At 42.6% G+C, this 15,947-nt stretch overlaps 1 protein-coding gene across 1 annotated transcript in view; it reads right to left on the bottom strand.

Moving 5' to 3' along the window:
- The window catches only part of ANKH (ANKH inorganic pyrophosphate transport regulator), a 98,484-nt gene extending 83,040 nt beyond the window's left edge, over nt 1-15,444 (bottom strand). The window contains exon 1 of the mRNA XM_054381707.1: nt 15,349-15,444. Within this exon, the coding sequence (XP_054237682.1) occupies nt 15,349-15,444 (96 nt within the window). The remainder of the gene's footprint in view (nt 1-15,348) is intronic.
- Nucleotides 15,445-15,947: the final 503 nt, after the last annotated feature.

The following is a 15,947-nucleotide window of genomic DNA, read 5'->3' as shown; positions in this document are numbered from 1 at the left end:
AAAATTAGGGTTTTGCCAACAATAACAAGTTCTCTTAGTTTTTCACTGGACAGCATAAGCTGAAGCCTGAGCATTTACTTTCCTGCATCTCTACTCAGGGCCTCTCATTTCTTTTTGTGTATATATATATATATATATATATATATGGATCATACATCGTATCTCTCTGTATACAAAATAACAGCTGTCTGTACCAAGTTCTGCTTTCTCTCTTTCTTCCCATCACACAGGGAATGGAAAGAACTTCTAGGAGTGTAAGCTTTGGTCCTCTCCTGTGCTCCAAGCACGTGACACAATCTTAAAAACAAGTAGTTTGACTTCCGTGCCCCTACTCTTTCCAGAGCCTCATTCTTCTGGTAGCCTGAAGCCTTCCTCAGTTCTAGCTTAGAAACACTCCCTATTTACAGTCAGATGCTGCTACCCAATTTGCTTTTGTTTGCAGGTAGTCTAACATCTTCCCTTATCTACTTACAGAGAACAACCTTATTTATGCTCTACCTGTCTCTGCTAGAAATCGTAGAATCACAGAATGTTTCAGTTCACAAAATATTCCAGTTTCTCCTTTTCAGATAAGATGATGGACAAAACCCAAAGAAACTAATAGCCGGACTTTCTTTTGTCTGATCTTTAGAACAAGCTTGAAATGACATACCTTAAGTATGTACGGCCAGAAACATACCAAGTATCCCAGATGAAATCTCACCTGAAGCATGTATTAACTCTACTGGGAGATAGGTCATCAGAAAAATGCTCCAGAATCTCCTATCTTCTCATCTTTATGTTATGCTCATGTATTTCATATTCTTCTTTCTTTCCCCAGAAAACACGAGGCCTTTGTGGTAATACTTCAGCCAGCTTGCAGTATCTAGGTAGGGAAACATCCCTTTGTTTTCATTAGGAGAGGACCTTGTTTCAGCAAACAAGAGATTTGCAATCTGAACTCTTGAGAGTTCTAGGCAGGCCAAAAGCTATCTGCTACTGCAGATGTTATTTCACTAACTTGTTTATTCAAAATACTTTCTTCTAGTTGTGTGCTTTGTTTCTTTCCATTATACAGTGAGCTTGTTGCTTCGTTACTCTCAACACTTCTGATTATTTTTCCTTCATTATCAACCTCTGTAGAAACGTGTTTTCTGACTAAAGATCTTAGTATCTGTTAAAAGTCTTAGATCTCTTTAAAGTCTTAAGATCAATGTTGGTTCAGCACAATTTTAATTTAGAACACATGATGGATCTGACTCATGCAGTGCGATTCATGCTCTCCATCCTTGATTTGGAGCAAGCCTAGTAGTTTAGTTATGACCTGGAAATGTCTGAAGCCAAATTATATATAGCATTCAAAAAAACACTTTTAATGTTTATGTTATAAACATCTCCAAAGTCCTGCACGTGATGCACAAGTTCACAATGGACACATTGTGTCCACACTGAACACCTGCTTGACAACACCTGGACCTCTCCACACAATGCATTTATGCCCATGTACAAATGACTGAGCTTGACATGTGTCTCCCAGGTTTCCTCAAAGGATTGCCTTTGAAAGAATAGATGAAAGAGCAGAAGTACTCCCTCACCCAAAGGAGACTTTGCTGAGATTGGATTCTCTCAGCACTCCAAAACCTTTATCTCTATGACCTTGCAGGTAAAGAAAACATCCCTGGTCTGCTACAGCAAGGAGACCTAGCTGGTGGGGTGGACAGGCATGTGAGGAATGCAGGCAGTGTTATTCATATCTGTTATCCAGAAACTGGCTTTAATACAGTGAGAGAATAATCACTCTGACCTTTGTTTGCAGTGTCTTAAAAAACCCACCAGTGAGGACAGCAGACATTTACCATGTGCAATCAGAAACCAGCATGCAGGGAGAAAAATTTCACTGCTTCTCCTACACAGCATTACGCTGAGCAGGAATTCAAAACAAGCCACTGAGGTGAGGATCAGAGGACCCACATGTGACTGTCAGTGGTAGAGCAGTCACAGCCACATCCCATCAGCAGTGTAACATGCCTGCTCCTCGATTAAAAGCATCTGGGCCAGACTGACCAAAACCTGGGCCTGACACAGTGGGATGTGCAAGGAGGAATACTGGTAGGTGGGTAGCTTGTTCCCTGGAACCACAACTGCACATCTGTAGGAAGAAGAAGAGGCAAGCATAGATATTGCTAGATAAAGTCTTGCAGTTTTACAAAGGTCACATTCTTCACTTGAAGCTTGGATGCCTCATATGAGATAAACACCTGTGTATGTGCTTAACTCAGACCTAAATTTAAAGCTCATGAACATCAAAAAGATTTCAAGTTAAGTATTTCTCTTGCTGAACCAGGCCTCTAGTTGACAAGGAAGAAATTTGCTGGGGGACAGGCAGTGTGCACCATGCTGCCATGAGTGACCATTTGCCTTCAAATAGCTAAGGGACATGCTCTGGAGGCAGTCTTCGGACAGGAACAGAAAAGGAAAAGTAGAGAGGACATAAGGGAAGCACATAATTGAAGTTTATAGACTACTCTAAAAGAGGGCAGTAAATGGGTAGCAGTGTGAGGAGCAGTCAGAGGAGGCGGGGTCAGGAGCTGTCCAGGACCATAAACTACTGGAGCATGTGGGACATCCCAACCCAGGGCTGAAAGCAAAAAATCTCTAGTTTTAAATAAATACTTGTAAACAAAGAGCCAAAAAACATCAGCAAAAGATGAGATTGATGACTCTCAACTCTTCCTGATTCAGCTTAGCAGGCTGCAGATGCCAAACTCTTGTTTATGGTGCTGCTCCAGTGTGACGCTACACAGCCATTTAGTGGAAGGGAAAAAAAGGATCACATTCTGCACTACTCCCTATTTCTATACCCTGTTTCTCTCTTTCTAAAAGGGTTGTTTTCTTTCTTTCACAAAACAAAGGGATATACACAGAAAATTTGAGGTTACAGAAATTTATCTGTCCAAAACAGAAAGTGTAGAGGTATCTGATGCTCAATGTCATGAGACTATAGAGCAAACAAGAGACACTCATGCTTTTAGTTGTCTTTCAAACCAGCTTCTAGAAATTGCAACAATAACTTCTTACAAAATGGCTACTAATCCTTTTCTGTAACTGTTTCAAACTGTCTGTGCATCCCCCACCGCTACACCATGTCTACAACTAAGCAAAACAGTGCTCAGGGTCCCTAATGCTGTAAGTGTGCCTAAGAGTAAAAAAAAAAAAATTCAAATATCCTTTGTTCCTCAGGCTGCAGACAAAACCAGTACCTTCTCCAATCAATTTGCTTATACCTTGCCATAGCATTCCATACTCAGAGTTCTCAAAGTATAATACAAATCATTTAGAAATCACTGTATTCGTATCTAGTGGTTTCAGGTGCTGATACTATTCTTATGTACTATTTAAAAAAGGTCAAGGATATTTGTGAGTCATGTTTTTTTCTCCATTTATTTCTACAGTTCAGCAGAGGTCATCCTTTATTGCCAGTTGGATGAGTACTGCTTTAACATTCTTCTTGCTGCTGGTCATAGAAAGCCTGATTGCCTTTTCATTGAGCTAAATTTACAACAACATGCCTCCTTTGTCTACTTTACACTTTCAGCGGGATGAGGGAGGAGAAAATATCTAGTTTGTTATTCAGCAAGATATCAGTGAAGAAATTACTGTCCTGCAGATGATTTGTCTGTAAGCATCTCAGGCTTTCTATTGCTGTGAAAAGCTTTCAGAACTCAAGACAGGCACTTGCTGGACATTGGGACTTCTAGGATGTGCCAGTACTTCCAAAGCCAAAGTTGCCAGGCTTTGCTCTTTTGGGCAGCTTCCCTCTTGATCTAAACCACTCTAATTTTCCATTTCAAATCAGTGGATGCACACAGAATAGAGCAGACTCCACCTCTGCAGATGGCTGTGAGCATGACCAAACTCTTGGAAGCCAAGTCACAAATTGCTTGATGAAGTGCCGAAGCTATGATTGTGCCTTTGCAAGTTATTTCTCCTTAGTGATGCAACAACCCACAATGTGGTAGGAGTTTGCAGATGACAAATAAGGCATGCCATGATTTGGAAAAGCTAGCCTACGACTGTACTGGACTTTTTGGGACAGCGATTCAAAGCTCACCAACAAGTCACACCTACAACAAGAAAATGCTTTGATTTCTCATAGCCTCTGCACAGTATTAGCAGAAAAAAAAAAACACGCTACTTAATATATTAGACCTAGAAGGCATTGCTGACAAAAGCTCTTCCCAAGACTATTACAGTGCTGGAGCATGTCCTAACCAGTAGACCGTTGACTGGATCTCAGAAATCTCATATAAGAAGAAGATGGTGAATGCTGAAAGGTCGTCATGCTTTCATGCTTTGAAATAAAACACTCCAAAGCAAAATGAATACCAAAAAGTGTATAAAGAACAGTCATGCAGTGATCAGGAGTACTCTCAAGGTCACATTTTGAGAAGATTAAATCCATGTACAAAGGCACTGACTAAAAAATAAACCAGCATTTGCACATGCAAACACCATAACATCATGTAAACAGAGGCGGCTGAATCTATAAGGGACATGTCAGTTCTATGTGCTCCATATACAACTCTTGTCCTCATTTTCTTAACCATTTTGCCAGTAACTAATCAAGGCAGTACTTTAGCACCATTCAGTGTACTATTCTTCTAAAAAGGCAGTCCCCTGCTCATGGCACACTACATACATGAGTACGTGTATGGGTGCACCACTAGAAAAATGTATTTACCTACAGCAAACACAAAGCTTTTGGAGGATGGCTACCTTCAGGAAAATGTTTTGTGGTTTGGACTTCCTCTCTCTTTTAAAGCAAATGCTTAAGATTGCGAAATCATTATACCTCAACATAAACATGAGGGAAGCTGCTGCCACATTACATTCAGTCTCACACTGCCAGTTGCTTTGTACTACTGAAACACAGAGAAAAATGACCAGAGATATCCCTTGTGACTGCACAAAACTGTGGACATCTGGGCTTATTTTATGAGCTTCAAAAAGCTATGAGCAAGAGAGGACAAAAGTTTAATGAAGAGGATGATCCAAATACTCAGATTAGAAGATTTATTCCCCACCACTACAGGCCATGCAAATGCAGGAATCCAGCTACTCTTCCAAGTACATTACTCAATACTTTCACTTCTGCCAGGCCTCTTAGCTTCAGCGGGTTGCAAATAATCCTAAGGTTTGAAGTTATCTCCAGAATGCCATGGTGGGGGAGGAAGGGCATGGGCTGATGGAATATGTTACCAAAGAAAATACCAGAACGAAAGTGAAATGGATGGACTCCTTTATAGAGTGAGAAGATGCACTGGAAGCTCCAGCCTGGTGACAAAGCCACACAGATGTCTGCATAACTAGCTGCTCCAGCACTCATGGGACAACCAAGCAAAGAAAAGGACTCTCAGAACCAAACTGGAAAGACAGCAAGGGTGCAGGACTCACTTTATGTTACAGCAAGACTTGAAATGTCCCCTGTGTGTGCTAAGTCTTATCTCATGGCAACTATACCTTTAAGCCCTTGATCATCAAGACCCCAGTTTAAAAGTAGTTAAGATTTTTAGTTCCACACTGAGGATATCCCAATGCTCCACTTTGCTCATAATGAAAGGTCCCTATTTTTTGATAAGATCATTTTATTTTGATTTTTTCCCCGGAGCTCTGCTGGGGAGACTGCAGTGCTGTCCATTGTTCACTCAGGCAGCAAAGGACGTGTCACTTCCATGACATTCTTCTAAAAGGACAAAGACAGGGGTTTCACAGTCAATACTTCTATTAGCTAGGAAATTCTGGGTTCTCTCCCCAGCAAGTGCTCTTGTGAAAAACAGAGTACTGTTAGGAAAACTGTATCATGATCACTAATCATTAATCATAGAAACTCCGCACCTCTGAATTGCAGGTTTTGAAGGCCATATCTGAGTGTGTATAATTTAATAGGAAAATGCCATGCTAACAGGCCATACATTATCCTCCTAGATTGCACTGAGTGTGTTTGAGGAGTATGTGGTTCTCAAGCTGCTTGTTTCTTTCAACAAGAAGATATGGTCTTCAGGTTTGACCTACAGATGCACAACACTTTTAGAGTGAGCACAACACTGATTTTGGTGACTGTTTACAGAGATCACAGCACTTTGGTTTTGGTGACACACTGAATTAGAGCCTACATAAAATGCCACCATCACCACCTAATGCCATCCAAAGCACAGCACTCTGCATGCCACATTTTGTAAGGAAGCACTGTGTGAGAGGGAATTACTCCTGCTTTCTACTCAGAAAACCATCAGGAAACCTTTACAGTCCAAACTGTCTTTAACTGCCCCCCCCAATCTCTCCCATTGCTCCTGGCCATGTTTTCCAGGGCAGTGACCTAGCTAACCCTGTTTTCTTTCCTTCATGACCACACTGCAGTTCATACAACTGTAGATGGTTATCAAATTCTCTTTCTTGTCCAAGTATAAATGCTTCATTTCTATAATCCTTCCTCTCAGGTAATTGACTTCCCCCCCCCCCCCCCCGCCCAAAACAAAAACGTGAAGTGTCTTCCTGCCCTGTAATGCCACTTACTATTCATTTTCTTTTCAAACAGGTTAAATTCCTTTTAACTGGTAAGATGCTGACAGAGGAAATGGTAAGGATGGACTTGTGCAAGAGTCTGTCTTTCCTCGGCAGGACAGCAGATTTGAGATGCCTGCCAAGTTCTTGGAGCATGTTGGTATGCTGCGGCAGGAAAAGTTTTTGCAATGAGGAGGGAGCTGATGGAGGTGGATCAGAGGTGCCCCAGCCTAGCTAGCTGTCACTGCAGAAACAGCTGCTGCTCCTCACTGACTCAGGTCTTAAAAATAAGATACTGGTTGCCGATATGTAGCAGAATGAAGAAAGAATAACATGGTCTGCGTAGGAAGTGAGCAGGAAAAAGAGCCCAATAAAAATCTAAACATAAACATGTATTTTCAGGAAAGTAGAAGTTAAACACCCATTATTAAAAAACAGAGGAGGAACAGTTGATGCCATATGGTTGTACCCCTTAAACCTACACACCCTGTCCATTAGACTTGATGAAGGATAACACATCAGTACTGGCCAGCATGCGTCAATGATTTCTTTGGCCAGGGTAGGTGAAAACCATGCAGCTACACAGATCAACGGTCAGCACATGAAAGCTCAGGTATAGTCTACATATAACTTCATACCAAAAGTTAAGTACAGAACATAGATAAGAAGGCCAGAAGACAGACCACCTCCAAGCCAAAAGGCTTTCAAAAGTTATTTGTCAGCAAACACGCTAGCATGGGCTTTGCTGTGGTGAACTTTCAGCCCCAGAGAACCCTGTACCATTGGGAATATTTACAAGGAATCAGAGAGAGGTGAACACACACCCCCACCCCCCCCCCCGCAAAAAAAAAAGTAAACACAAAGATGCTCTACAAGCTTGCATGGAGGCAAAATTTTTTCTGCATCTCCACTGGAAAAACTTCTGGACTCTGAAAATTGGAAAAAGTTGGAAACAATTGCCTTAGCAATCCTACAGCAATGCAAAAAGGCTCCATGAAGCAAATAACTGTAGTGTAAGTCGCATCCTGTAGTTTGTTTGCTTCCTACGCTGAAAGATGACCTCTCACTGAACCTTCTTACAACAGTGAAGCAGACTGGGCAACAGGCACCACCCCTGCTCCAACAGTAACACTTCTGCTAAATCAGTTTTTTGCATCATCTTGGGTGAGTTTTCTTGCATCATCTGGCACTTGAGATTTCATGCCATTGTAGCAAACTTATTTTTAACAAACTTCTACTAATTCTCCAGTATTTCTCCTTTGTCCTTGTTTAGAATGCCCTTGAAAATGCTATGGAAATAAATCATGGTTTTGCAAATAATAGTGCTGTACTTCAGCCCTCTTTGGAACCAAATGCATGTTTACACCTGGAATTATTCTTAGTTAATGTTCCATGCAGACACTTATTCTGCACTACCTCAGAACAGAACTATGAAGAAAAACTACATGTGGAGACTAACTCTGAAGCAAGGTAAGTAAAGTTCTGTGGAAAACGTGAAAGGGACATGGCACCACAGAGGAGACAAAAGATGAGGGAACTGCAGAGTTTTGCTGTTTCAGACACTGAAGTTCTTTTAATTCTCTGGCTAATTGTTATCTGGAAAGGCAGCAGTGGTGTTTAAAACCATAGATACTGCAATATCATGTGGGTACAAAATCAAGCAAGCAAAAGGAAGCATGATCTGATGATCTAATTGCATATTAACACTCCTATTTCATTCTCCCCCAAATCCACAGGTTTCCATGAAAAATAGCATGAAGTACTGATAGATAACTAGTTAGATCAGCTTGTTAAAATCTAAGGTCAATACAAATTAAAAAAATAAGTAAATTAAGAAACATGTTCTGATATGCCATTTAAACTGGAATGGAGCTCAGCAGTAATACATGTTATTTAAAGATATCACAGATTTCTGAAAGTAGCTACAAAGCAAAATCTGTTTAGAACTGCTCAGTTTTATGCATGGAGGTTTCTGGATGAGCTGGCAGATATATTTAAATGTTCTATTTATACAGCAACTTACATCCATTTACCAACATTAAGGAATGAACTTCATGCCTTGTGAAACATCACTATTTTAGAATTAACAAAATTCACACAGACACAAATGCCTTATCTCAGATCAAGACAGGAAGGCAATGAATAGCTAGAATCTGCACTTTCTGAGCTGAAGCCTTGTGTTAAATGCATACAAAAACTTACTTCAGTCATAAGATTGGTCATGTTATATGAGCCTTTGTATACAACCAAGTTCAATGGAATAAAGCTGGAAGTGGGGAGATTCAGACTGAACGTAAGGAAGAAGTTCTTCACCATGAGAGTGGTGAGAGCCTGGAATGGGTTGTCCATGGAGGTGGTTGAGGCCCCATCCCTGGAGGTGTTTAAGGCCAGGCTGGATGAGGCTCTGGCCAGCCTGATCTAGTGTGAGGTGTCCCTGCCCATGGCAAGGGGGTTGGAACTAGATGATCCTTGTGGTCCCTTCCAACCCTGACTGATTCTATGATTCTTCATATAGAAACAAAATGAGTGAAAATTAAAATCAGTTCAGACCAAATCAAATGGGAAGAAAAATCAGCTTTCTCGGTTTCATGAAAATGGAACCAAAAGTAACAAACAAGGAAATCCCTGAAACAATCCCAATGGTCAGTTCAACTCAAAATTCAAAGTTTTCCTTTGGTGATTTCTCTCCACAATGCAGAACATGATGGGTCAAACCCCTTTCAAAATTTCAATTCTGAATCCATGTTTTAAATTGAGTTCTCAACAGTGAAATGTAAGAAAGTCCAGAGAAATCCTTACAGCTGAGCTGACATAGCCATAGGGAGTGGGAGGCACAGCAGGAGGAAATGGGGAACTGGATGGTTTTATGAAGGAAGGAGAGAGTAGAGTAAGAAAGAGATGGTACTGACAAATGAGGCATAGCACAGTCTGTAGCTCTAGATTATGCATTTTACACTACAGCACCATGGAACACTGCAGGAGATAAGACTTCCCATTTATAGGCTCATTCTCATAATTTCTAGTGTAATAGGAAATCTTCAGCAATGATAGCTCCATTACTCTTCTTAACCAGTTTATTTTGTACCTTATGTGCTATAAAATGCAAATATATATATTGGTTTAGCTGCTGGGAATATGTTTCTTTGTTACCTTTAAGAATATCAGTGGGTTTTTTGAGATTTGCAAATGTTTTATGAGACTTTTGACTTCTTCACAGATCTCAGCGTGCACTGCTTGCTGTGAAACTCCAGCTAATGCTCTGCACGACTGGTGAATGCAATATCTGGTATCCAATGCCCAACACAACTAAAACAGACATAGAAGGCTAATTAATCATTTCTGTAGTCTCGAGAATTGTCCATGTGGTCTACAGGCCACTTAGCACTGCCTTGAAAACCCTCAGTGGATGGCATATGACTATTTAGGAGTTCAGGCTGCAGGGCTCAGGTTGGCATGAAAAGGAAGTAAAGCTGCACCGATTAGAATAAAGTCTGTGGAGTCAGTACTGAGGTACACATTCTGAAAACTACTACCTCAAGTGTGTGTGGTTTGGTGTCTGCTCCTTCATGTAACATCTCACTTGGATTTTCTCACTGCAACCAGGCAAGTTAGATGTATTTCACCTACCTTTACTAGACACTTCCCTGACTATTTGGCTTGTGAATCCTGCAGAACAAATTAACTCATCCAAGACATTACCAGGAAAATTTAAAAATATAAATAAATAATCCACTGATTATATACTCTGTAGAAGTTTGCTTCTTCAATTCCATCTAAATTTAATTTTAAATGATGTGCATTTCACATTATTTTAAAAAATAAACAGAGTATTTCCATCAGCATAACCACTTATGACGTGGTTGTGATAATAATACACAGTCATGCTCTACACCAATTTTAAGACCTTGTTAGTTTTCTTGTTTACATGGTACTAAAGTCCTACACAATGTAAATGAGTCCCTAACCTCTTACAGCAGCAATAACAGGAGTCCTTTGCACTCATACAGCACCTTTCACCTTGGAGCACTTCTGACACATGAATTTTCATTGCATCCCTGTGACACACAGGTCTAGGCACACATCAAAGGCAAGGGAACTGTGCCACAGAAAGGTTACACAACTTGGCCCAAATCCCTGTGGAACAGCTGGGAATGTGAACTCTCCCATTGCTTGTTTTGAACATCCAGACAATAACACTTACCCAAAAAATAGTTTCATAAAGCATTAATCAAAATGTTTAACCCCCTACTAAGTTTGCAAATGGCATGGGCAGGAGATAAGCTCACTAATTCTTTTTGATACATTATTCATGACTTGTTCTCCTTTTCTGGCAACACGTTTTTGCTTAGGGAAAAAAAGCAACATGAAAAAATCTACTGAAATACAAGGAAAAAATAAGATTGTTTTTCAAGCAATTATTGCAAAATAATTTGGAATCAAAAACATTTAGCATTTATTTTACAGCTCACTTGTTTGATCTCAACCACCACACTGTTCAATTTATCTGCAGGACCAGAGCACCCGAGTGACCTCGGAAGAAAGCAGTAGCAGTATTCTGCTTGCTTGGTTTTAGTTTCAAAGGACTCACAAGCCACTGAACAAAGTTGTGTCTGCATACCTAACAGTTGTGTTAGCAAATAAAACTGCCCAACCAAGCAATTTCAAGCAACTGAAACTAATGATTCAGGGCCTGTCTATATGATAGCATGAAAGGAAAAGTTCAACTGTTTTCACTGATAATTAAGGGACTACTGCAGACAGGTCCTGAGTTCAAGCAAAATACTGCTCTCCACCTAGTCTTTGCCACCCCGTGAGCATCAGAGATCTGTCAGCCACATCAGCAAACTGTATTTAAGGGCTGATTCTATACTTCTGAGAAACTGACCTAATGCACACCTCAGTTTTTCTCCTTTATAATAATGCTAATGTAACTGTTCCCATATATTAAAAATCAGACCACTGTAACATATGCAGGCAGCTCTGAAACTGTATTAAAAGGAAAACTAGTGTGAGTGGTGATGGATTTTTGAGTGCATGGGGTAACGGTGGTATTACTTGCTGGGTGAGCTGTTTGAGGTTGTGTTGTAATTCATCACATGGATATAGTTTATTTATTTATTTCCAAGCAAGCCCATCCAACATTTTTCACTGGAGCTGGGATTTTTAATGCAAACTCTGCTCTCCAAAAGCTGAGCTCTAAATAAAACACTAATTACTGTGAATCTTGGAATAAGATGTTGAGAGCCAAATGCTCTCACCAGCAAGAACGAAAGGGAGAATCTCTCTTCTGGTGTTAAGTATTAAGCTCTTGGTATGAAAGCACTCTATTGTGTGTTTGTGTGTGTGTGTGTGTACATACAGAAAGATAAGTAAATTCATGTGCACACACACACATTCACACAGATTTGTGTGGAGCCAAAATAGTGGGGTCTATATTCCTGAAGGCCTTACTCTAGGAAGAAAATTATGCTATATTTTATTCCATGCAAGTTACACAGTACTGTAAGTAATTTCTAAGGAAAGTAAGTTGCTGAATGAAATAATGGAAATAGGTTAGGAATTATTATTTTCTCTAACCTTCTGATAATTTACCTGGTCATGCAACAGGACTATCTTTTTGTGGGAGGGGGTGGGGGAAGTCAAATGTCTATTCAAAAAGATTTTATGAGGTGAACAGATGAGGTTAGCTCATTAGGTTTGAGTAACTCTATAATGTAGCTTTTACCTAACATGTTACTGAATCTGGATCCAAGGGTCAACATGGGGGTCTTCAACTGGTTTCAGTGGTTCTGGAATGACTGCAAGAGCTCTGCTTTCTAGTTCTCATGAGCACTGTTGCAGTATTTTTTTACCTCCTACATATTAAACAGACTTGCCACAGCAAACATATCATATGAACAATGGCAATGATGAGAATCATAAACTATGTTCTACAAATATTATCTAGTCTTACTGTAAATTTCCCTTAAACTATCAAGAAATCTAGAGACAGCCACATACAAAAGATCTGCCAATTTTCCAGTGATGTTTCCTATTGAATAAAACTACTCAAAATACCTAAAAACCCAAGGTGAGATTCTTGTTGTTTCTCGTTTTCAAACTCATATACCTAAAAGTATTAGGTTTTGTTAAAAAGGCCTCTCCTTTGAACACTGCTTCCAAATACTCTCCCTACTTGAGAGGTCAATGTATGAATAAGATGCCTGAAAAGGGTTTATGGCCTACACAATTTCTTAAACACCTCCTCTTCCCTGGTCAGGCAAGGTCCACCATGTCTCTAATTTTTAAAGTCATCTCTTACTTCTGATCTATTGTTCTCCTGTCTTTACAGTATTGTTCAGAGTGGGTAACACTACTTCAAGAGTATGTTACTTGCTTTATCATTCTTAAAAATCTTTTTTATCTACAGTACACATTCACAAAAGGAGGTATGGCAGCCTTTTCAGAGACATCTGTTGACACACCCATTCCTTTACATTGCCTTCATTCAGCCCTATTATTAAAATTATTACAATTGTGGAGAGCAGAAAGGTGACTGGCTCAGTAAGTCAGTGTATTCTCAGCAACATAGGACCAATAACAATGCCCCACAAGTGTAAAAAATAACTTCCTGTATCATACACAGGAAAATAAAAGCCCTGTCTTTTTGGAAGAGTATCTCTTTAGACCTACAGCAACTTTTTCCCTGCCTCAGTCTCCTGATTTCCATATATGTCTCCCACCAGGTTCTATGAAACACATCTTTTCAGCTCCCACATCTGAGATGGGGTTTTCTGTAGAAGTCTCCCTACTCACTAGATTTCTCCCTTTTCAATGAAGGACCTTCCCAAGCTGCCATCTGAGACAGGGGATAACCCCAGCTTTCCTGGAGGGCAAATCCTATGGCTTGGTTAGCAAATAAAACCTATTTTCTGAGATGTTATTACTAATGGCTGTCAAAGTTGGTTAGATAAGTTCTTACGTGTGTCATCCATATGTGAACATCCCTCCTGTATCACTGGTACTCAACCAGACAGAAGGCCCCTCACTTATAAAATGTAATGTCTCACTTGCTGATCTTTGAAATCCTGGTCAAGAGCACACTGAAGCCAAGGGGATGTTTTTTATAGGCTCAGATGGATTTTGAATCAAGCTGACCTTGTATGAAGCAAACTGTACACGCACCTGTCATACTTAAGTTTCCTGAGTGAACTTCCAATTTAATGTCTGCTATATGCTAATAAAGTGGCACAGGTACTAGCATTTAAAACACTTTTCCCCTTGTCACTTCTATCTTTAGTTTTCCCTTTTTCCTCCCCTAGGGTATGATTTATAGAAGTTTGACTTAGTAGAAAAGTATGTAGTTGTTAGACAAAGATGGAATTGTACTTTTTAGTGTCATGACTTATTTAAGGAAGCAAAATGCAATGAACACAGCCACGACAAATTTATGATTAATGTTAGCTACATTTTCCCACTGTAATATTTTTCCTTTCACTTTCTTCTTTACAAACTGATGAAGGCACCCATTAAGTTTCTGCTATCTTTGCTCAAGGAGCAGGGAACATATTTATGAAAACAAGAGCTTCTCAGCAAAACTGACTTTGGGCAAGGATAAAAGCTATTTGAGATGCAGTATTTACTGTGACTGCCTAGCTTAACACTCATGAATAAGCATTAGTGTACAACATCCTACTAAAATGTACTGATAGGCCCTAAATAGTGCAGCCTGACACATGACCAGGGCCTTACCTGTCATAAGTACTGAAACCAGAGAGCAGAGATTTCCTCACGCCACAGTGCTGTGGCAAAGCAGCAACCTGTGCGGAAAGCTTGATCAAAGAAGTGGGTACATCAAGCACAAACCATGTTCTCAGGGAAAACGCAGCAAATGGGGATCAGGACCAAGCAGGAGAGCTGCATGTAACGAAGACTGACAGCCTATCAAGGGACACTGGGATCTTGGTGCCTAAGACAGGGAACAGCCTTAGGTCACGAATATCGCTAGAGAATTTCAACTAGGCTGGAGTGCACAGCACAGTTCACGGCTGAAGAAGTCTGGTGGCAACAGCTCCTCTTGCTGTGCCCCAGCCACTCTGCGCTCCATTTCTGTGCCCATCACCGCGGGCTGCCGGCTCACAAAACACCGGCGGAGGAACGGGCGCAGCCAGAGACTCACTCACCGTGGGCCCCGCCGGGAAGCCGCCTTCTTGCCGGGATGCCGCGGCGAGGGCCGAGCCGATGCAGCAGGGGCAGTGCCGCCGGGCGAGCGGGGGCGGGGAGGCAGCGGCTGCCCACCCTACCTCCCGTGCCCCGCTCCAGTATGCCGGGTCCCCGGGCTGAGCCGGACGCCACCGTCACCGGGCTTGCTGTTTCGGCGGCCGAGCCGCGCTGCACTGCGCTAAGGCTGCTGCACCTGAGCAGCCTTGTCAGCGGGGAGATAAACCAACACCAACCCGAAGAACGCATTATGTAATTTCACCTTATATAATCCTGAGATACAAGGGGGTGATCCGAAGTAAACAAGATCCCCAACAAAACAACAACCTCAAACCCGCCGTCCTTCCCCATGCATCAGGCGGGGGTGCGCAGCAGCCCGTGGGTTTGGGCCGCTGCCGGGGCACGCACGGCGCACCGGCCGCCTGCCGCCCCCAAGGGCGCAGGGGCCACCGTGCCCGACCGCCGCGATGTGCCGCGAAAGGACAGCGGAGCAGGGCCGGGCCGGGCCGGGCCGTGCCAGGCCCGGCTCGGCTCGGCACAGCCCGGCCCGCCTCTCCTTTCTCGCCCTACAGGAGGGCGGGGGTCGCCCCGGGAGAGGCGCTGCCTTACCTGCTCCCCGAAGTCGATGGCGATGTTGGTGATGCCAAGAGGGACCAGGAACCGAATCAGGGGCCAGTAGTTAGTGAGCGCTGGAAATTTCACCATAGTCCCAGCTGTGCGGTGACCCCCAGCGCATCTGCCGCGGCAAGAGACGGCGCTGGAGGACGGCGAAGGGGGGGTGTGTGGGGGGGAAGGATGAAAGGGCAAAGGAGGAGGGTGCGTGCGTGTCTCTGTGCGTGTGTGCAAGCAGGAGGGGAGGGGGGTAAAAGGGTGAGGAACAGCAGATCCCCCTTAAAAATAAAGCAGCCGGGGAGCGGGCGGGAGGCCGGTCCCTCCCTGCCCGGCGCAGCGCGGCCCTGGCGCGTGCTGGCTAGTCGATGGGGCGCGCTCTGCTGCCGCCTTAACAGGAGACCTGAGAGATCAAGTCCATCCCCGCCGCCCTCCTCCCACACAACAGTGATCCGCCGCCGCCGCTGCCGGAAAAAAAAAGAGGAGGGACACCGCCGCCAGCCACTCGTGCGGGCAGCGCTGCCATCCTCGGGGCGCGGGGGCCAAGGGAAGGGCTGGGTCGGGGCCTCCTCCCTGCCTGACGCTCGCCGGTGGCGGGG

Source organism: Indicator indicator, chromosome 6, assembly GCF_027791375.1.
Source record: "Indicator indicator isolate 239-I01 chromosome 6, UM_Iind_1.1, whole genome shotgun sequence".
NCBI lineage: Eukaryota > Metazoa > Chordata > Aves > Piciformes > Indicatoridae > Indicator > Indicator indicator.
This window is presented reverse-complemented; position numbering and strand designations above follow the sequence as displayed.